General features: G+C 50.0%; 1 protein-coding gene across 4 annotated transcripts in view; it reads left to right on the top strand.

The window, feature by feature from the left end:
- Nucleotides 1-3,541, top strand: part of LOC137421707 (ephrin-A2) — a 121,856-nt gene extending 118,315 nt beyond the window's left edge. For all 4 annotated transcript variants that reach the window (XM_068108013.2, XM_068108014.2, XM_078773409.1 and 1 more), the window contains one exon: nt 543-3,541. In XM_068108013.2, coding sequence (XP_067964114.2) covers nt 543-664 — 122 coding nt within the window. In that variant the 3' untranslated portion in view covers nt 665-3,541. The remainder of the gene's footprint in view (nt 1-542) is intronic.
- The last annotated feature ends 20,450 nt before the right edge of the window (nt 3,542-23,991 follow it).

The following is a 23,991-nucleotide window of genomic DNA, read 5'->3' as shown; positions in this document are numbered from 1 at the left end:
TCTTCGTTTCCCCTCCGCTCTTCGTTTCCCCTCCGCTCTTTGTTTCCCCTCCGCCCTTTGTTTTCCTCCACCCTTTGTTTCGTTTTTTTTTCTCCTTCTTGCCTTTCTTCCTTCCTTTCCCCTCTCCCCTCCTTCATTGTATGCCTCACACCCTCCTTTATTTCTCTACCTCTTGATTTGTTTCTCACCCCCATTTTATCCTAATTGCTTCTTTCCTTACCTGCCTTCTGGGTTATTGTCTACTTCTTCTCCCTTTTCATCTTCAAAAACCAATCCCTATCTTATTTTTCTCACAACAGTCAATTTTGGCATCACAATGGCAGAGTCCAATAGTTTCCCTTTACCTTAAAATGGGTTGGTTAAATTCCATTTGTTGTATAAAAGTAACTGAAAAATGGAATTTAATGCTAAAAGATAACAATCATCCATAAGTAACCTGGCTCGATAAGTGGTATAAATCCAAGGCAGGAGTCTTGTTTATCATACGACCAATGTGGTGATATACTGCATTAATTTGCCGTTACTCTGTGCTTTAATTGCAGTTGAGGGCCGGCAGGCTTCACACGGTACGAGAAACGGCGCAACCAAAATCAGGCATTCACAGTGGACACAACTTGCGACGCTGGTACTCACGGTTGCATCCTCAGTGACCTTGCACGTGTAGCTATGAAGTGGCAACGCTCAGGCGGTTCTGTCAACATCAGCATCTCTTGGACTAGTTCATGACTAGATAACCTGTGTGATGGTGGATTCATTCCTGCCACATCAATTGGAGATCCTGCTCGATGTATGTGTAGTTCTGTGGAGACCTTCCATCCACTTATGAGTCTAAAACAGACAGATACTTTTTAAAGTCTTTCGAGTTTAAAACACTGTGAATCAGCTGCACAATTATGCAGTTGAAGACTTCATATTATGTTTTTCTTTAAGGGTTGCTTTTATTTTTATATATATTTGAACTTTTAATAAATCTTCACTTGTTGGTTTAATGTGGACCAAGCTACATAGACTCTTCACAGGTTTGATGTACAGTTTTGTTGTATTGACTGCGTTAATGGAGAACTATCTGTAAGCACTCCAAATTATTTCTGGTTTCGTAGGAAGTTGGTATATGCCACTCGAGGTAAAATATTCTTTGCACACAGATCAGCCTTGGCCTAATTGTGCGATCCATAGGATGGGGTCTGAAACACCTTTCCAAAGGCCTCCTTCGGGACACGATTTAAGCCTCCACAAAGCTCACAATTATGAGTAGAAGAGAAGCCCATTTGGTCTTTTCTCCCTGGAATTCATTGATAAGCTGGAAATCTCAAAGCGGAATGTGTTTCCCTCACCCCCAGCCTTCCCTGCCTATGCTACAGCCTAAGAGATCGAGCTTCTTGTCGGCCCAAATTGGCTGCGGGTGTAACAATGTGGTGTTTCAACAGTTTTTACTTTTTTTGAAATGTTGAGAACAAACACCACTCCTAGACCTGTTGTTGGCCATGCCATGTTGTAATGCCATGGTTTAGACATTTTTTCATCAAGATGAGTAATTTCAGCTACTCGAAGGTCTTTGCAAGTGCAAAGGTGTGCAAAAAAAATCATTTGCAGCTGGACGTGTGCACGCAAGTGAAGAGCTAGTGAGTTTTGCTTTCCATACCGAAACGCTCTGCTGGAAACTCGCTGGGGTGGAGAATGAAAGGTGGTCTGCGAAGCTCCGATTACGGCGAAATATCAGGGGGAGGTGGATGGGGGGCGTGCAGGGAAATGATGGACCCTTTGCAATGCTTTTTTTGAGGTTGAGAGGGCGATGGATAATCGTAACAAGTAAGCAGCAACCCACTTCACTGCTTCATGCTATCCTAAATGCAGCGACGCATAATATATTTTCAGGTGCACAACAGCAGTTTTGGAGGATAACCATTTTTTTGTTCCTCTTTCGTCACTTTTTGGTTCATGCATGCAACAACAGTTTTAATTCTAATGTGTCGCTTGATTTCTACACATAATGGTAACCATGTTTTGTTTGTTGCCACTTTTTATTTTTGTTTTTAATTCCTCGGCGTCGAGACTCAATTGTTAACGGGCATTCTGTTTCTTTGTGACTGAGCGGCCGTAATCTGTCCGACTGTTATTTTTGAGTTTTCTCTTTGTCTGCAATCCATGCCAAATGCATAAAACAAGCCAGCGGCGACGAGGCCTTCATTGTCGTTATTAGGTTATATTTTGGCGGGGAGTTTATATTTTTCTCGAATGGTAATTTTCTGTATTTGTCGTACCTGCTGGATTTCAGCATAACCTTCTGTAGATCTTCAGCTTCACAAATTGCCACCTGGGACAAAAGCAGCTGTAAATCCTTTAGGAAAACTCCAAATTAACAATATGGTCCAGATCTCTTTGTATGCTGGCTATGACTTTCTCATAGGTCCCGGTGTGCCTGAAAGAAGTGTGCAGGAGGGTGGTGTCCAAAGAACAGTTGCCTGGGGCACAGGGAACAAAGGCTATTGGCCAGAAATTCCTTGCATTCCCAAAGCCTTTCCCGGTGTGTTTGCCCTCCGCCAATCTTTTATTTTTGGAGCAAAACCGTGTTTTTTTTTTATAGCACCATGATTACTAACATGTGTTTACATGTGGCCGATAAGATAAGCAGGACGCAGCTTGTAGCATTCTAGAGAGCTGTCAGTGGTTCATGATGTTTGTGTCGGACTAATGCAGAATGAATGGGCCAAAACTTTGAGAATGAAAACTCAAAGCAATAGCACTGAACCATCAACTGTAGGAAGGATCTATGATGTATGGAAAACTTGAGGTCGAGTTTTTTTTTCTAGACCAAGTAAGCTGCAGATCTCTATCGATGCGATAGTTGCGCATTTACATGGGACTGATAATTGTGCAAAACCAGAAAATTGTACATTTTTAAGGTAATAAGGATATAGCTGAGAAACTAAATTATTGCTGAATGCACAGTATTATAAATACAGATGTGGATGCTGGTGTGGACTGGCTTTAAGCCTTGAACTGATTTAATATCTTGCATAATGATCATATGAGCATCGATTTGTGTGGATCATATCTGATTCGTATAAATGTATCGATTTTGCTAGGAATAGCATGAGGGTCCATTTTGTGTGTACAAAGTGGAAGGATGAGGGGGTTAAGGAAATGAAAAACTGTCAGAAGAGAAGGATGGCCAGATGATGGAGGAGTGGGAAGAATGTAAGGGATGTATGAAGGAATTCTGCATTTCTGCATACACATCGTGTAAACCCTTGTGGTTTTAGAAATATTCCAGCATTGAGGATGGAATATAGTAAAATGAACTACTTGGGAAGAATTTGGTGAATAATATATAAGCATTGGGGAGGATAAAAGGTAGTCGGATTGTGAATGAAATGTTTTTGACACGTATGCATTTCTTCGCTCGTTGCCATACGTGAGTGGTGAATTTGGTCTCGAGTTGTATAAACCAGTTTTGTGTTTTTTTTACGACTTGCAGTGAGGCGTATTTGTACATAGATAAATTCGGCATACGATTTTAATAAATTGTTGACAAACTTGCTCTAAATGTGTCTCGTCTTACTCCGAGCGTTGCGTTCATGGGTTTAGCGCATATGCTTTGGCAAGGTCAATGTCTCTCCTTAATGGCGATGCTTAACACGCCAGGCCACAGACTGTGCTAGAAAATGCACTTCTAGCGGCCCAGCTGGTATGTATCCGAGGCCTAACTGCCTGAAATACCATTGAAAGATGAGGCAATGTGGTGCTGGATGCTGGCTCCAGGCTCTTCTCCATGTGTACTTCTGCACTGATGGTGGAGCGGTGGTGATTAGCAGAGGGGGGCTATTGGGGGCTTTGACGGAGAGCAGAAGTTCCATGTGGTGTCTCAAGAAAGAGGTGTAGAGCGGTTGGGGATCGGAGAAGGTCGAAGTGCTGGGGCGGAGGGGGGGGGGGGGGAGTGGGTGGGTAGTGGATGGGACACCCAATAAGTACCAGTGACCACCTGCCATTGCACCGGTGTTATCAACAACACCAGATGGATTGGCTGCCACAGGCAAAAGGCAACAGGGAACCAGCTGGAAGGAATGAGCGTGGAGCCCCATTATGAATTTTGGGAGCTTACTTTATATTTTTCCTCCTCGCGAGTCCAATATTTGTTTCCTTTGTGACCTTATGCGATTTCCATACTTTTCCAATACATTCCAGCACAATGAAATGCAGTTTCTCCATGTTGAGATTTTGAGCACTGCAACGCTTCATTTTCATATCATAAGAAAGGCCTTCTGTGTTTTTCTAAGTCTCGCTTCTTCAGAGCTTGAAATAATTCATTAAAAAAAGAATCTTTGAGCAGAATTATTAGCTTAACTTTGCCTATCCGTCACTCAGTCACAGGGCCAATTATCCGCATTTGAAAAAGTCAATTTGAGGTTTGTGCAAGTTTAATTTATTTATTTGTATACTAAATATTTCACCTTTTTCCACTCTTTTGAAGGTTGTGCTCCATTGTGACTTGTGCCTGAATTGCCTTACATTAAATTATGCTTAGTGCATTTAATGGAACTGCTCCAGGCGTGCCACAGAGCTTTTCAATCCCCCTAAGCCTCAACTAGCCAAAGGAAGCTTAGCTAGGCCGGCTGTTGTCAACCTATCATGCTATGGAGAGAGGGTGAGAGTTTTCCATTTTGATTCTTTTTATAAACAAATATGTACATACACTAAGTGTGTAGATTTAGGTGTCGGTGGTTTCCTGTATTAATTCACACAGTAATCCGTACTAGTTATTGTTGTAGTAGTGTACAAATCACGTGGATGACATTGAATTGATTTTCTTTTTCTCTCTAAAGGTGTGTTCAAGCAGAAACGATACGCCGGAGTAAATTCGGTTTTGTGAGCTGAGGTAGGTAATGTTGGAGGAGTTCTTCCGTCCATGCTGTGGATGAGTAGTACTGAATAATCTAGGCGAATGTGGCACAATCATTTGGTCTGACGTAACTCGCTAGCAGGAGGTGCCGTGCGTGGAAGTGTGATGATTAACCACGTGACCCACCACCATTCCTTCTTTTGATGCCACCTAGATGGCTTCCCTATTGTGTGACTCGTATTAAATAATTTAAAGTGAACACTCAAATTTTACCCTCGACTAAAATTATTGTGATCTAGCAAAAGTACCCGGCATTGCCGGGCAATGCAGAGTCGCTTCGTGCGAGGAATATGAAGAGAGGGGGGGAGAAAGAGGAGGAAGGAGGGGATGAAAGGGAGGGGAAAGGAAGGGGGAAGGAAAGAAAAGGGATGGCGAAGTAGAGTAAAAGAAGGGGGAGAGGGGTGAGTGGGGGAGAGAGAATGGGAAGAGGGAAGGGGGATAGAGGCAGAGAGAGGGAAGGGATAGGGGAGGTGAGGGAATGGGGAGGGGAGAGGGTTGTACTTAACATTGTAATAGTTATTTCCCACTATAAATCCTAAAATGCTTCAAGTTAGTCAAAATTTGTCCGATTTTCACCAAATTTGTTGTAGTCGAGTGCTCAACCACACCAGCTACTACCAAAAACAGAAATCGAATCCGGGTTAAAAGAAACTTCCACTTACGGTTCCCCGGGTGAGGTAGTCTTCTGAGTTCGTCCGCATCCATCAAAGTTAACTTATATTTTTTTCAGGTTAAGTTTTTATTTTGCTATGTATGTGTTCACTGTGTGTATCTAGTTCGATCTTGTTTTGCAATTCGTGCAAATTTGTGTATTAGTCAGTCAGTTTGTTCGTATGTGATTGGGGCCTGGTTATAGTCTACTTGCCAAGCCTATAGAGCCCTCTTGTGAACCCGGAAATGTTGAGTACCCCAACGTTTTAAGTTAGAAATGTACAGTATGGGTCCCCAGCACTTAGAAACTGCCGGATGCTAACTTGCATATGTTGGGCAATTAGCAAAATTAGCATTAATAGCATTAACCCTATCAAACATAGGCCTGGGACACTGAAATTTCTGTTTTGTTCTATTGCTCCGTTTGAATGCTTCGTGTGAGCAAACTATTTGAAGGATCTGTATGAAATTTGGACATAATACATTTAGACAGATATGCTTTCCGTGAGTGTTCTTATAAAAAATTTCCTGCGATCAAAATTTCATGTGAAAAAAGGGATGTAAAAGCCGTGGATTTTTTTTCACCCAACATTTTTTTGCGCGGTTAGTGCCCCTACTCTCATGTTGAACTACAGTTTCAATGTTCTGAAATGCTCTGAAAGAAGTCCCAAGAACTGATGCTTTCCAAGATGCCATCAAACAGAGTGTTTCAAGAGCACAGAAGAAGGATGCTGCTTGGCTCTCGCAGCTCCACTCTTCCCCTGGACTGGGCAGCCTACAATGTTGTGCAAGATCGCAATGGTGATGACAGTGCTCCAAAGCTGAAGACGATAAGTGTCTTTGGACCACTGCTTGACTCGCCCCCTGCCCACCCTGATACAGTGCTCAGTACCATTGCCTACTTAGACACATCACTGAGGCAGCTTGGCATGAGCCACAGTCATATCACGTTTGACATGCAGCTGTACGTGTTCGCTTGCCTGATCAAGTGGAGTGATCTGCAGCGATGGTCATCAGTTGTTCTCAGACCTGGGATGATGCACACACTCTTTTCATTCATCGGCTCAATCGGACAACTGATGAATTCAACAGGTGTGGAGGAGCTAGTCGGTGCATCATTTGGAGGCCTGAAATCCATCTTCAACGGGAAGGCCTGGCCCAAGGCTATGCGAGCCTTCCGTATGGTTGTGTCTGCTCTTCTTCATGACTTCTTAGAGGAGGGAGAGAAGACCCACGAGCAGATAACGGCATTCCTGGAGAAAGCCAGAGAGCACCCCACAGGCCGGCTATGGGTGGATTGTTTCATCACCCCTACCCTAATAGCTCACAGGTTCTGGCGAGCAGAAAGAGAGGGTGATTGGATGCTGCAACAACACTGCCTTGAAGAGATGCTGCCCTATTTCTTTGCTGCCGGTCATCACCACTACGCAAGATGGATCACATGGCATCTGCGTGACATGCAGTACCTTCCTGCTACTGCCAAGGATGACCTTTACGCTGGAAGCCATGTGTGCCGCCACTCTGGTGCAGCTGCAGTGAGTGGAGACATGTTTGGGGAGCAGACATGCATCAAGCAAGGGAAGGGAGTAGGAGGCATGAAGGGCATCTCCACCAACCCTGAGCAGGTCGCCGTGTGGATCCAATCTTTCGGCATCTGCTCCTATCTCTCCAAGTCATTGTTTGTTTGCTCGGCTGCTGGTGGTGGGGAGCAAGAGAAGAATGGAGCTCTCTGCCCTCTTTGACTACGAGCTCGGCCCGGTCCCTGCATCCATCATCGATGAGTATGGATGCCTCAGGAAGGGTAACAAGTCTGTGATCGTCCAGCGTCTTGGAATCCTTGCCCCCAATCCCCACCCACCACATGTACTCGTTGATGCATCGCAGCTCATCTACCACGTGGTGTGGCCATCGTCAGGCACTGTGGCTGACCTCGCAGCCAGCATGGGGCGCCGGCTTAATCGCTACATCACCGAAACATTTTTCTTCTTTGACCGGTATGAGCAAGTCTCTGCCAAAGACCACGAGAGGCAGAGAAGAGCTGGGGAGAGCTCAACAGAGTACCGACTCTCACTAACAACCCCTCTACCTAGCCGCGACAAAGTGATGAAGAACAAGACAAACAAACGGAGACTGGGTGAGCTCCTGTGCACACACAGCATAGGAGATCACATCAAGATGGTCAGCAAAGCAGACAGTATTGTCACTCATGACGAGGCTGACGTCTCCCTCATCTCATACATGTTGGATGCAGCCAGTCACGGAGCTGAAACTGTCCGCATTCTCAGCGACGACACTGATGTTTTCGTACTTATGGTCTATTGGTGCTGGAAGGTGGGTATCACATGTAACCTGCAGATTGAGAGATGGGATGGCACTATTCTCAACATCAATTCGACAGTAGAGAATGAGCAGTGTCGCTCCATCCTGGCTATGCATGCTCTCTCCGGATGTGACACCACCTCCTATCCCGCGGGGAAAGGGAAGGTGTCCGCACTCAAGGCCATGAGAGTAGTACCTGGTGACCTGCTTCACTTCATTGGAGAGGAGGGAGCTACTGAATTACAGATTACAGAGGCAGTGAGTGGTTTCTTCCTGGCTCTGTACAACGAGAGGGAGTCGGCATCTCTGAACGTCGCCAGATATGAAATCTACCGAAAGCGCAAAACCCCCCCCCAGCACTGAAGACACTGCCTCCTACAGAGCGCAACGCTCTCCTCCATGGATGGCGTGCCCATCTACAGGTGCTGCTTTGGAAAGCAGCAGACTGCCCTGACCCACCAGCTGTGGACGTAACAGAGTTTGGATGGAATAAGAAGGAAGGCGAGAAGGGAGAGGAAGTCATCATGCCCATCCTGGATGCAAGCCCCGTTGCTCCTCCTGCCGTGTTGGAAATGATCAGCTGTAGCTGCAAAGCTGGGTTAAAGCCCTGTTTAACAGCAAAGTGCAGCTGTGTAGCTGCAGGCCTGGCCTGTACCAGCTACTGCTTCTGCAAAGGCTCTGATAGTACATGTTGCAACACACTCACACACTCACACACTCACAGCAAGAAGAGCAATATGACAAGAATGTAGAGTCAGGAGAAGAAGATGAAGACGATGAGGATGAGTTTTATGATGAGGATATGCTTTATAACAGTGCAGAGTAGTAGAAGTGCAAGACGCTCTTTCTTGATGGAAGTTTTATGTTGTGTAACTAGTGCACATATTTTTCAGCTCTGATAATTTTGGGTATACTTGTGTTTTAATTTTGAGGATATTATTTACCCATAGTCATATTATTCTAGTTTGGTATGGTACTTGCCTTTGTTACCTCTAATACCTGTGAATAAAAGTGGAGCAATAGAGCGAAACAGAAATTTCAGTGTCCCAGGCCTATGTTTGATAGGGTTAATGCTATTAATGCTAATTTTGCTAATTGCCCAACATATGCAAGTTAGCATCCGGCAGTTTCTAAGTGCTGGGGACCCATACTGTACATTTCTAACTTAAAACTTTGGGGTACTCAACATTTCCGGGTTCACATTGCTGGCAAGTAGACTATTAGCCTTGAGGGCCTGCCCAGTCTCCTCATTCGGTCTTTTGTTTATTCACGTTCGTTCTTTCTCTATGTTATCTTTTTTCACCCAATACTTCCCCCTAACAGTGTCCATTTGTTTTATACCATGTACCTCACCTCCCCTCCTCTCTCCCTGCCCCCAGCCCTCTCCCTTTCACAGATCTCTCAATGTCCTTGTTCTCCACTGTCGTTGTGCTTGTGCGCTTCCCTCTCTCTCCCCTCTTGCCTCCTGCTGCCTTTATTATATGTTTTATGTGTCGGTTTGATTTTTGTGTTTAATGTGTTAGCTCTGACACGGGCCTAGGCTTTGTATACAAAAATAAAAAAGCTGTGCAGCGGCTCGAAGCAAAAACTGCATTTTCCTCAAAGAAATTCCTTTATAAAGTCATAATTCCCAATTTCTAAATTATCCATCACCCATCCAAACATAATCTGAAAGCTTATAACCTTAGGCATGCAGGGATATTCATAACATTAACGAAAACCTTCATTTAGACAAGTTGATTCACCTAAAACACGAATGGCCTAACATCTAGCCAAGACCAAGCCGAAGCACAAGGCCCACCGCCCATAATGTAAAACATCAATAAATGAAAAACCAAAAGAGCTACAAAGACAAGGCGTACCTTATTCTTCTCCAGACACCCATGGCTTTCCAAATATCCACCCGTGTTCACATTAAATTATTTCATATGGGTCACACAGCAGGGAAGCGAAGCGATCGAGCTGGCATCAAAAGAAGGCATGTTTGCAACTCCTGCTGGCGAGTTACGTCAGACCAAATTATTGTGCCATGGTCACCCATACTTACTCAGTACTACTCATCCGACAACTATCGGGGACGCCTCTTCACGGTGGTTGTACCCCCCCCCCCCCTACTTAAGTCGGGGAACAAATCTTCCCCATTCTTCCCAGCTGCCTGGATTCATCAGGGCAGTGCGGCCACGGTCAGAGTACCGATCGGTCCACAAGGACCGGCCCTTTCCCTTTTCTCTGTGTCTCTTTCTCTTTCTCTTTCTCTTTATCTTTCTCTTTCTCTTTCTCTTTCTCTTTCTCTTTCTCTTTTTCTCTTTCTCTTTCTCTTTCTCTCTAACTCTGTTGTGGCCCTGACTTTGTGAAGGAAGTGGTACTCCATCCTGGATGTGGTTGGATATCTGGGTCGCTTCTGGGAGATTGATCGGCTGCCTCCATGCCGCAGGCTTGTTCGAGAGAACTGGCCTGGGCTATACAACAACAACAACTACTACTCATCCACGGCATTGATAGCAAAACTCCAAAGTTGCCGTACCTCATCTCACAAAACCAAATTTACTTTGGCGTATCCTTTCTGCTGGAACACACCTTTAGAGAGGAAAATAAAATTAATTCAATGTCATTCACGTGATTTGTACATGACTACAATATCGACTACTATGGATTATTGTGTGGGAATTAATACGGCAAACCACCGACACCTAAATCTACACACTCAGTGTACGTACATAGTTGATATTAAAATAATCAAAATGGAGGAAACCTGTCTCACGACGGTCTACGCCAGTTTACATTCCCTGTTAGTGGGTGAACAATCTCAATAGGCTGAAACAAAATGGTGGCTTAAGCACCCAGTGATGTGACAGTGATCTGACCAAGATGTCGGACCACCATTTTGGTACGGCGATTTTTTTTTTTTTTGTTATGAGCACCTCATTAATCATGGAAAAGGGTATTTAAACACACTGAAACACCAACTTTTCATTCATGCACTATCTTGGAGGTCGAGAAATATGAATTCAAAGTTTGGGGCCGTGAGGTTTCATGGTTTTGGAGTTATGGAGGAAACGCACACACTTTCTGCCTTTTATAATTATAAATCAGTACACACTGATTACTATGGGCTGACAGGATGGCCTAGAGGTATCCACACTCGCCTCTAAGTCTGTCTGCCCTGGGTTTGAATCTCAACCCAGAGATAAACTGTAATTCTATTGCTTCACAGGCAGGGTGATTCATCAATGTGTGTGCCGTCCCTCGGATGGGCGTTAAACTGGCGTCCCATCTGCTGGCTTTAGTTGGTGGATGTTAGAGATCCCACGGTGTCGGTCGTGAAGAGCAGGTGAGCTGGCGTTGGCACTGCGGCCAAATTCCTGCCCTAGATACCGCTGGGAGAGGGATGGCAAACTACCCATCATGACCCCTGGCGAAGAAACTGCTTCACCAGACCAAACACAGTATAGTACATCGGATCATGGTTACTGTGTGAACACAACATTCAGGGCAAGGATGGATAGGCAATGATACACGCACCAAATTCTCATAAAAATATCCATAAAGAGCAATTTGTGAAATGTTTGGAATTTCGTGCACGAACATCAAGAAATCTGACATGCTTCACTATAAATATTGCAGTTCTATATATCTTGGGCGAGTGATTTTGATACCTGTTTGGATCATACGTGCTCCTTTTAAAAATGAACTCGTACAATCGCTACAGTCAAATCTATCACCCAACTCTGCAATTGCCAAAGGAAAATCGAGTTCTAAGAGTAAAATGCCAAATGTGAGAAGTTCAAAGAATTTCTGGGTGAAACTTGGTCAGCTTGGTTTTTTTTCTTTGTTTGTTTATGTAGTGCAGACAAGCAGAAAAGCATGTGACAATGTTCATGTGATTTATGTTTTTTTTTTGCGACTGATGCCGAAGGTAAACTTATTGAATATGCCCAACCAATGAACTTACAAAGCGTGCACTGCATTTTTCCAAAGGCCTAACCATCTTTTTTCAGAGATGACTGTTCAGGTTTAACAAGCCAAGGTCTGAAGTTCCTGCACCAGAGGCAATGCAGCTCTAACAAACCTCCTGAATCACAGCACCCATGGAGTTGTTGACGAGTTGGACTTTACACTGGAGACCTCGACTACATGTAGGAAAAGGCAGGTGTGTGAGAATTGCTGTTGCATAACAAACCCATGATTATGTGAATATGCAGTATTGTTGCCATACCCTGAAGGATGAGATAACAACCGAGGATGTGTCGTGTTAGCTTTCGCACTTCTGATTGAGAATTGGACAGATTGGTGCGAAGGCGCAAAGGTATCACCTGTGTGCTGTCTCCTCCAGGTTCAGTTTCCAGCCTCATCATATAACCTCCAACCGTGGTGCTTCATGGGCAAGGCGTTGCAACAAGTGAGTGTGGCGGCCGTCGTCCTTCAGATGGAATGTTAAGCCAGGATTTGATCCCGCCAGCATTGTTTGTGTTATTTCAAAGAGTAGGCAATTGCCAGAACTCTGGCCGAATTCCAACCTTAATATAAAAGGGGACACTGCCTCGGTGCCCCAGAAAAGCCATGCCCCAGAAATGATGCAAGTAACCACCAGCCAGCTGTAACCGGCTGGATTTTGGCCATGGCAGTGTAGTTGGCTGCAGTTCCCGGTTTATTTGCTCACGTTTAATTGCATCGCTGTTTTGTCTTTAGCGGTTTCGCAAAGTGTATTCTTTGCCGGCCATGATGGGTTGTGTTCGAAATGGAAACCCTGAAACAAATTGGTGAATTCAAAACCTGATCCCACCAGACCACAGCACACGTCAAATAATAAATGTCAACACGTCGAAGCGCTTGGCAGTCTTTGACGATTCAACTGTCATTTCTAAATACTAAATATACTAACTATTGAATATGCAAAGAGCTTTCTTGCTCGGTAAATAGACAGCTCCTGCTACATCTTGGCTTCTTACCAAGGCTGCTGTTCTGCTCCATTGGCAGTGTTGACAGCTCTACATCCAGCTGTCCATAGCTTTAGGCTGGTTGTCACTGAGATTCCTCCAGGCAGCTCTTTTGAGCCTCATGTGCATAGTCCTGGGTGTCAGAACTTGCAGTTTTCCTTTTTTGTGTTTTTCATTATTTTATTCATGTAAGTCTCTCAAATGAGCTTGCACATTCATTACTACCTGAAGGAAAGCCATAATTAACTTCTACACGTTTGAATGGGTGGCCATTTTTTCTTTCCTCGTGCCATGATCCATAGGCCTACATATGGAGGACTACTGTACTCCATGATTAAATGTAGGACACTGGATTAAAATGTGTTCACTGTGTAAAGTAGATATCGACCTGACCCGTTCATTACTATTCGTCTGTGAATTCTCGATGATTCTCGGTTATTGTGCTGGTCGGCGACTTCCGTGAATTATCGGTGCACGGAGTTGATTGGTTGAACAAATGTTTCCGTTTTTTTTTTTTACGTTGTTACTTGAGAATATTCGGATGACCCTTTTGAGATGACCGTGATAAGTAAAATACTTATAGTGCATTTATAGCAAAAACTTATGAACTCCCATGAGCCTCATAGTCACGGGTGCCGCCATCTTGATGCGAGCCATGCGGTCGATGGCCGATGAGCCGTGGACATTGGGACTAGTCCGTTATCTCTACCATGTCCGTGTAGCAGTCACTGGGGGTTTTTCATCCATCTCCACCTGCAATGCTCAATAAACTGTTGAAGCCAGATCAGTTGTTCTCATCTCGCCTTCCACAACTGCATTACGAGGAACTTTTTCAGACCAGAAATGCCAATTGAAGTGAAACAAGAATGACCACACTGAGGTCACAACCTGTGACAACATCCGGTGACAGCCTGATTTTGGGAAACGCTCATGTGAAGCATTCTTAAAAGATGAACAGCATGATTGGGAAAAACATTTAATGCTCTATTAAAAATTTCACTCAACACCTCTCACCCATGTCACATGCCACCACGGTTATATCAGAATGAGCTGATTTGTCAATGGTCACGGATTGTTTTACCCCGATATAGGGCCGTTCAAAATTTACGTATATTTTTTAGGGTTGTGCGTATCCTGCATGCTGATGGGCTTGATTAAAACTTGCTAATGACTATTATTAGACATATTAGATTTTTTGCAGTCTGTCATCATGAGTAACACTCGACCCAAACATAGCCAATAGAAATCTGATGCAACAAACCCAGGCATTGTATAATCAGCAGAGCCCCACAGGCCTGATGTCTTAGGCCTATCAGAAAACCTAAATGGCGGCCCTCTTATTGTCTGGATGCCATGGTGGGGTGGAGTCAAGTGACAAATGTGGATGGGGGTCTGGCAGCTAACTGACCAATGGGTGCATATTTCAAAAATCGACCACCAACAAGAACCATACCAATAACTGCAACAACAACCATGCAGAGCTCTTGTAGACCTGTGAGACGTCGCAGGTAAAAACATGATACAGGAAAAGAAAGGCTCAGTTACTCCAGCCTTTCAGAGGTGTCCTCGTTTATACACCGAGACCTCCTGTTCAATATGAAGCATTTCCTAGAAAGTTTTGTCATACAAATCAACAACTACATATATACAGTCACGTGAAAAAGTAAGTACACCCCATGTCAAGTTTTGACTTTTTCAACATATTTCAACATACAGCTATTTGATCTTCATTTCAACAATATTGATAGATAAAGGTGATATAATATAAAAAATATCATGAAACATTTACATTTTGTAGTCCATTGTATAATTTAAATAAACATAAATGCAAATTTCGCATGTGGAAAAAGTAAGTACATATATATAATATAGCCATTTTGGGAAGCCAAGGTTGGTAGTGAACTATCAAGTATAAAAATTAAGCATTGATGTCATCATTGGGAGCATCTAAAGGTCATCACATTTGTTGGGTGGCTTATTAGGTGTATGTGGTACCATGTCCCTTTTCATTTGTCTAACAGCCCCCCTTTGCTTTGTTTCATGAACATCCATTAAATGCAGAAAAGCACAATGGAGTTCTTTTATTGAAATGTGATGTATTCTCTTTTCTAACGTCTTTGGAATGTGTGTTTTGTCTTTATAGCTCTCTTGGGCAGGAAAAAAAGAACAGATTGGAATTGTATGGAATCCGTGGATGTGGAGCTGAAAATCGTTGTTTCAAATTGGTTCAAACAGCGGGCTGGCTTTTTGTGTCAGCCGCATGCCATGATCGAGGTGGATTGGGAATGGGTTTGGACAAAAAGAGATGTTTGATCCTTGGGCCTAATCCTTATGAGTATTGTTGTTGTTATTGTTGTTGTTTCATTCTGTGCTCTGTTGAAATCCTCACCATTTTGGGCACAGGAGGAAAGGTTGTCAACCTTGTAATAACCTCATCCATTCCCCTTATTGTATAAATGATGAAATCTTTTTCGTGTACCTCTGTAAATATATTTCTGAAGCATTTCCTTCGCAAAGTTATCATGCAGGGTTGAAAAAAACAAGAGGTAAAGGGGGTTAAACTTTTTTTTTTTTTTTTTTAAAGAAGCCCCCCAGAGTTTTCGCATCCTCGCACGTGCAAGTGAGAAACTACATGTCACTATTGAAAGTACGACTAAAATTGGCGTGAAAAACATGATAAAAAGTTTATTCCTTTGTTCTATCACTAAATAGAAATTAATTATACGTGTGTATGTATGTATGTATGTATATATATATATATATATGTATGTATGTATATATATATATATATATATATATATATATATATATATATATATATATATATATATATATATATATATATATATATATATATATATTGTAGCGGCTGCCGCTGGGTTTTCACAATCGCCTTGCACCTATCAAGGACGCGGAGCGATCACCATGCCGGGCTCGTCCAGGATGCCCGGGCAGGCCCGCGCTCAACTTGCCAGGCCTCGGTCGGGACGCTGGGCCACGCCCCCTGGCGCCGGGCCTGGGCAAACCCCCCGGGATAATAGATATATATTGCTGCCTGATAAACGGGTTTTTAGAGTGCCTGAGTGTTTGATTTGATTAAAGCAACTCGGATGAATTCCAGCTTTTTGTCGCGTCCATTCTTCCGATCGACGTGGGAGCCCCAGCTCCTTCATTGGTGACCTACCGACATGGACACGGCAGTCGCCCTTAAACTGCCTACCTTCTGGGAGGCTCACGCGGCGGTTTGGTTCGCACAGGCGGAGTCCCTGTTCGCCCTGCGAGGCATCACGGCCGACGAAACCCGCTTCCACCATGTGGTAGCTGCGCTCGGTTCGGCTACCGCGGCCCGCGCCCTGAGCCTCCTCGAGAGCCCGCCAGCCGCTGACAAATACGGCGCGATTAAGAAGCTTCTCCTCGATGCTTTCGCCCTCCCATCGGCGGAACGCGCACGGCGCCTGCTCGAACTGCCTGAGCTCGGCGACACGCGCCCTTCCGAGCGAATGGACTACATGCTTTCACTGCTCGGCGAGCACTCTCTGGCATTCCTGTTCCGGGAGCTGTTCCTCCGTCAGCTGCCTAACCCGGTACGCCTCGCCCTGGCAAGCACGACGATCACAGATCCCCGGGCCCTTGCCAGAGAAGCCGACAAGATCTCCGCCGCAGGACAGCGCATCGCAGCGGCGACATGGGACCCACCGCCGTCCGACGCAACACCCATGGTGCCCGAGCACCCGGCACGGTCGACGGCCGAACTGCCGACGCAATTGGCGGCCGCTACACCGAGCCGACCACCTCCAGCACGACGACCGGGGCCTCCACCTGACCAAGGGTGGTGTTACTATCATGCCAGGTTCGGACAGAAGGCCCGGACATGCCGACCCCCGTGCACCTTCGGCAGGCCGGGAAACGGCCGGGCCGGCGTTCATTACCAGCCATGAGCGCCGGCCACACGGGCAACTTACTGTTCATCACGGATAAAGCGTCCGGACGGCGCTTCCTGTGCGACACCGGCGCCCAACTGAGCGTCATACCCGCCTCTGACCAGGACAGGCAGTCCGCGGTTTGCGGCCCCTCCTTGGTTGCGGCCAACGGATCGACCATCCGCACCTTCGGCCCGCGCAACGTCACCCTCTGCTTCGGCGGCCAACGCTTTGCTTGGACGTTTGTAACCGCAAACGTGCCCATGGCTCTGCTAGGCGCCGACTTCCTCTGCGCACACGGACTGCTGGTGGACGTCCAACGGCGTCGTTTAATCAACGCCGAAACCTTCAGCTCCCTGGTATGCACATTGAGCAGCTCCGCGCCGACCGAGCTGGCATGCACCGTCCCGGCGGCGAACGAGTTTGCTCGCCTGCTCACGGAGTTCCCGGCCCTCACGCGGCCGACGTTTTCGGCCGTCGCAGTATGGCATGGGATCGAGCACCACATACCAACCACGGGCCCGCCGGTCTACGCCAGGGCCCGCCGCCTCGACCCAGCCAAGCTCGCCGTAGCGAAGGCCGAATTTGACGCGTTGGAGCACCTCGGCATCGTGCGGCGCTCCGATAGCGCGTGGGCCTCGCCACTGCACATCGTGCCAAAGCCGGGGGGTGGATGGCGCCCGTGTGGCGACTACCGCCGTCTCAATGACGCTACCACCCCCGACAGGTACCCGATCCCGCATATCCAAGACTTCTCCGCCCGTCTGGCGGGACGGGTCATTTTTTCGAAAATTGATCTCATACGGGGATATCACCAGGTACCTGTCAGGGCGGCCGACGTCCCTAAAACGGCAGTCATCACGCCGTTCGGCTTATTCGAATTCTTGCGGATGCCATTTGGTCTCAAGAACGCGGCTCAGGCGTTCCAGCGCTTGATGGACGGCGTGCTGCGTGACCTGCCGTTCCTTTTCGTTTACCTGGACGACATCCTCGTCGCCAGCACGTCCCGGGCCGAGCACCTCCTCCACCTCCGAACACTGTTCGGGCGCCTCAGCGAGCACGGCCTCATCGTCAACCCGGCCAAATGCCACTTCGGCACGACGGCCATTGATTTTTTGGGCCACCACATCACCAAGAACGGGGCCGTGCCGCTGCCAACCAAGGTCGAGGCCATCACCACGTTCCCGCGTCCCCGCACCATAAAGGCCCTGCAGGAATTCCTGGGAATGGTGAATTTTTATCACCGCTTCGTGCCCCGCGCTGCTCAACTCATGCGGCCCCTCTACGAAGCCCTCCGGGGCAAGCCGGCCAAGCACGACATCGCCTGGTCCGCAGCAATGGATGCGGCCTTCCAACGCTCAAAGCGGGCCCTCGCCGACGCAACACTGCTCGCTCACCCGGTGCTCAACGCTCCCATCGCCCTCACCACGGATGCCTCCGACTACGCGGTGGGCGCCGTACATGAGCAATGGGTGAACGGGGTTTGGCAGCCACTCGCTTTTTTCAGCCGGCAGCTCCGGCCGAACGAGCTCAAATACAGCACGTTTGACCGGGAGCTCCTCGGTCTACACCTGGCCGTCCGCCATTTCCGCCACCTCCTGGAGGGCCGACCTTTCACGGCGTTCGTCGACCACAAGCCGTTGGTTTACGCCATGGCCAAGGTCACGGAGCCATGGTCGGCCCGCCAACAGCGCCACCTCTCCGCCGTATCGGAGTTTACCACGGACATCCGGCACGTCGCCGGCAAAAACAACGCCGTGGCCGACTGTCTTTCCCGGGCCAGCGCGAACGCGGTCCACCTGGGCGTGGATTTTGCACTTATGGCGGCGGACCAAACCACCGACACCACGGTGCAAGCCCTCCGGGCGGCGGACACGGGCCTCCGCCTGGCCGACATCCCCTGCGCGGACACTGTCCTGCTCTGCGACGTCTCCCAAGGCCAGCCTCGCCCCATCGTGCCCGTCACCTGGCAACGCCGCATCTTCGCCTCCCTCCACGGCCTTTCCCACCCGGGCCGGAAAGCTTCCCAGAAGCTGGTGTCGGCGCGTTTCGTCTGGCACGGCCTTCGTCGGGACGTCCGCGATTGGACCAGCACCTGCACGGCCTGCCAACGGGCCAAGGTCCACCGACACACCCAGGCCCCGCTGGCACCTTTCACCGTGCCCGAACGACGTTTCGACCACGTCAACGTGGATCTGGTGGGCCCCCTCCCCCCGTCACGGGGGTTCACACACCTGCTCACCATGTTGGACAGGACCACCAGGTGGCCGGAGTCCGTTCCCCTCGTCTCCACCACCACCGCCGACGTGGCGCAGGCTTTCATCGCCACCTGGGTCGCCCGCTTCGGCGCACCGGCGGACATCTCGTCAGACCGCGGACCACAGTTCACCTCCGAGCTGTGGGGCGCGGTCGCCCGCAACCTGGGGGTCAAGCTCCACCGTACTACGGCCTACCACCCCCAAGCAAACGGGTTGTGCGAGCGATTCCACCGCTCCATGAAGGCCGCGCTCATGGCCGGCCTTCAAGACGGCGGTTGGGCCGACCGGCTGCCGTGGGTCCTTTTGGGCTTTCGCACGGCCCCCAAGGAGGACCTCCAGGCATCCACCGCCGAGCTTGTCTATGGCCAGGCGCTACGCGTCCCGGGCGAATTCGTGCCCGACGCTACCAGTCCCTGGTCCGCAGCTCACCAGCGCTCGGACCTCCAGGAGGCCGCCCGACGGTTTGCCCCCGTGCCAACATCCCACCACGGTGACCCCCAGTCCTATGTCCCCCCAGCACTCCGCACAGCGGAGTATGTTTTTGTGCGTCACGACGCACATCGGTGGCCACTCCAGCCGCCGTACGACGGGCCCTTCCGGGTGCTGCGACGGGACGACAAGTCGTTCGTCATCGACATCGGCGGCAGGTCGGACCGGATTGCGGTGGACCGCCTCAAGCCGGCGCACGTGGACGTCGACCACCCACCACGGGTGGCCCTTCCGCCGCGGCGAGGCCGCCCCCCGTCCACGGTGCCCCCCACTCGACCGCCCACCACCTCACCGGACCCCCTCCCACGACCCGCCAGGGGTCGCTTCGGCCGGGTCATCAGGACCCCCCTCAAATTGACCCTGCCGGTGCAAGTCGATTCTGGGGGGACGTGTGTAGCGGCTGCCGCTGGGTTTTCACAATCGCCTTGCACCTATCAAGGACGCGGAGCGATCACCATGCCGGGCTCGTCCAGGACGCCCGGGCAGGCCCGCGCTCAACTTGCCAGGCCTCGGTCGGGACGCTGGGCCACGCCCCCTGGCGCCGGGCCTGGGCAAACCCCCCGGGATAATAGATATATATTACTGCCCGATAAACGGGTTTTTAGAGTGCCTGAGTGTTTGATTTGATTAAAGCAACTCGGATGAATTCCAGCTTTTTGTCGCGTCCATTCTTCCGATCGACGTGGGAGCCCCAGCTCCTTCAACATATAATAATACATTTATTTTATAGAGCGCTTTTCAAGAAGCCCAAAGACGCTTTGACAGAGTACAAAAAACAAGTGCAAAAAGACAAAAATCAATAGGTAAATAATCAAAGCAAAAGGAAGGAGAAGAGATAGAGATAGAGATACACTGATAGTCTATATATATATATATATATATATATATATATATATATATATATATATATATATATATATATATGTATATGTACAGTATATGTATATGTACAGTATATGTATATATGTACAGTATATATATGTACAGTATATAAGTATATATACAGTATATATATATGTGTACAGTATATATATATGTACAGTATATATATATGTACAGTATGTCTATCTGTGTGTACAGTATATATATGTACAGTATGTCTGTGTGCAGTATATATGTGTGTACAGCATGTATATGTATGTACAGTATATATATGTACAGTATATCTATATATATATATATATGTGTCCAGTATATATATATATGTTGTAGCGGTTACCGCTGGATGCACACAATCGCCTTGCACCGGCCAGAACACGGCCAGACGCGCCTCTCCCGGGCATGCCCGGACTCACTGTTCCCGGGCACGCCCGAACCTCCCGGGCACGCCCGGTCTCGTCTTTCCCGGGCATGCCCGCTATCGCCTTTCCAGGGCTCGCCCAGAGCGTCCGGGCATGCCCGCTATCACCTTTCCAGGGCTCGCCCAGAGCGTCCGGGCATGCCCGCTCTTGCCTTTCCAGTGCTCGTCCAGAGCGCCCGGGCACGCCCAGCCTCGACTTGCCAGGCCGCAGCCAAACACGCCCGGGCAGGTCCAGACTCGCCTTTCCCAAGGCTCGCCCTTGACACCCGGGCATGCCCGGTATAGCTTTTTCCGGGCAAACTTCCCGACATAAATGTGTATATATATTGCTGCCCGATAAACGGGCTTTTGTCAGAATACCTGAGCTGTTTTGTTTCAATAAAGCAACTCGGACGAAATCCGTCTTTGGTCGCGTCACTTCTTTCGACTCGCGTTGGAGCGCAGTTCCTTCACTGGTGACCTACCGACATGGACACGGCAGTGACTCTTAAACTGCCTACCTTCTGGGAGGCTCACGCGGCTGTTTGGTTCGCCCAGGCGGACTCCCAGTTCGCCCTGCGAGGCATCACCGCGGACGACACCCGCTTCCACCACGTCATGGCAGCGCTCGGTTCCGCCACCACGGCCCGTGCCCTGAGCCTCCTCGAGCATCCGCCGGCTGCCAACAAGTATGACGCGCTGAAGACGCTCCTCCTTGACGCTTTCGCCCTCTCACCGGCGGCACGCGCACGGCGCCTGCTCGACCTGCCCGAGCCCGGCGACACGTGCCCGTCCGAGCGCATGGACTATATGCTCTCGTTGCTCGGTGAGCACTCTCAGGATTTTCTGTTCCGCGAGTTGTTCCTTCGCCAGCTGCCTCACCCGGTACGCCTCGCCCTGGCTGGCACGTCGATCACCGATCCCCGCGCCCTCGCCAGGGAAGCCGATAAGATCTCCTCGGCGGCCAACACATCGGCGCGGCTACCTGGAGCCTGCCGCCGTCCGAGGCGACGCCCGAGCGCCCTGCGCGGTTGGAGGCCGAACTGCCGGTGAAACTGGCGGCCGCCACGCCGCACCGACCGCTTCCGACACGACGGCCGGGGCCTCCACCTGACCAGGCGTGGTGTTATTACCACGCCAGGTTCGGACACAAGGCTCGGACGTGCCGACCCCCGTGCACTTTCGGCAAGTCGGGAAACGGCCGGGCCGGCGTTCATTCCCAGCCATGAGCGCCGGCCACTCGGGCAACTTGCTTTTTATTCGGGACAAAGCGTCCGGGCGGCGTTTCCTTTGTGACACCGGCGCCCAACTGAGCGTCATACCCGCCTCCGAGCAGGACAGGCGGGACGCCGTTTGCGGCCCCTCTTTGGTCGCTGCTAATGGCTCGGCCATACGCACTTTCGGCCCGCGCAACATCACCCTCTGCTTCGGCAGCCAGCGCTTTCAGTGGACCTTTGTGACCGCCTGCGTCCCCATGGCTTTGCTGGGCGCCGACTTCCTCTGCGCGCACGGGCTGCTGGTCGACGTCAAACGTCGTCGCCTTGTCAACGCCGAGACCTTCAGCTCCCTGGCGTGCACGATGAGCAGCTCCGCGCCGACCGAACTGGCGTGCGCCCTCCCGACGGCGAACGAGTTCGCTCGCCTGCTCGCAGAATTCCCGGCCCTCACACAGCCGACGTTTTCGGCCGTCGCAGTGCGGCATGGGATCGAGCACCACATACCCACTACGGGCCCGCCGGTCTACGCCAGGGCCCGCCGCCTCGACCCGGCCAAGCTCGCCGTGGCAAAGGCCGAGTTCGACGCGTTGGAGCACCTCGGCATCGTGCGGCGCTCCAATAGCGCGTGGGCCTCACCACTGCACATCGTGCCAAAGCCGGGGGGCGGATGGCGCCCGTGTGGCGACTACCACCGCCTCAACGACGCTACCACCCCCGACAGGTACCCGATCCCGCACATCCAGGACTTTTCCGCCCGTTTGGCGGGACGGGTCATATTTTCCAAAATTGACCTGATACGGGGATACCACCAGGTACCTGTCCGGGCGGCCGACGTCCCGAAGACGGCCGTCATCACGCCGTTCGGCCTGTTCGAATTTTTGAGGATGCCGTTTGGCCTCAAGAACGCGGCCCAGGCATTCCAGCGCTTAATGTACAGCGTGCTGCGCGACCTGCCATTTCTTTTCGTCTATCTGGACGACATCCTCGTCGCCAGCACGTCCCGCGCCGAGCACCTCCTCCACCTCCGAACACTGTTCGGTCGCCTCAGCGAGCACGGCTTAATTGTCAACCCGGCCAAATGCCACTTCGGCACGACGACGGTTGACTTTTTGGGCCACCGCATCACCAAGACCGGGGCCGTGCCGCTGCCGACCAAGGTCGAGGCTATCACCACATTCCCGCGTCCCCGTTCCATCAAGGCCCTACAAGAGTTCCTCGGCATGGTGAATTTTTATCACTGATTCGTGCCCCGCGCTGCTCAGCTCATGCGGCCCCTTTACGAGGCCCTCCGGGGCAAGCCGGCCAAGCATGACATCGTTTGGTCCGCGGCCATGGACGCGGCCTTCGCGAGCGCAAAACGGGCCCTCGCCGACGCAACGCTGCTGGCTCACCCGGTGCTCAACGCGCCCATCGCCCTCACTACGGACGCCTCCAACTACGCGGTGGGTGCCGTCCATGAACAATGGGTGGACGGGGTTTGGCAGCCACTCACTTTTTTCAGCCGACAGCTCCGGCCGAACGAGTTAAAATACAGCACGTTCGACCGTGAGCTGCTCGGTCTATTCCTGGCCGTTTGCCATTTCCGACACCTCCTGGAGGGCCGCCCGTTCACGGCTTTCGTCGACCACAAGCCGTTGGTCTACGCAATGGCCAAAGTCACGGAGCCCTGGTCGGCCCGCCAGCAGCGCCACCTCTCCGCCGTGTCGGAATTCACCACGGACATCCGGCACGTCGCCGGCAAAGACAACGCTGTGGCCGACTGTCTTTCTCGGGCCAGCGCGAACGCGGTCCACCTCGGCGTGGACTTCGCGCTCATGGCGGCCGACCAGACCACTGACACCTCGGTGCAGGCCCTCCGGGCGGCGGACACGGGCCTCCGCCTGGCCGACATCCCCTTCGTGGGCACCGTCCTGCTCTGCGACGTCTCCCAGGGCCAGCCTCGCCCCATCGTGCCCGTTTCCTGGCAGCGCCACATCTTCGCCTCCATCCACGGCCTTTCTCACCCGGGCCGGAAAGCTTCT

This window comes from Myxine glutinosa, chromosome 2 (genome assembly GCF_964187855.1).
Source record: "Myxine glutinosa chromosome 2, kmMyxGlut1.1, whole genome shotgun sequence".
Lineage (NCBI taxonomy): Eukaryota > Metazoa > Chordata > Myxini > Myxiniformes > Myxinidae > Myxine > Myxine glutinosa.
The sequence above is the reverse complement of the archived record's forward strand: the minus strand, read 5'-3'. Positions and strand labels throughout refer to the sequence as shown.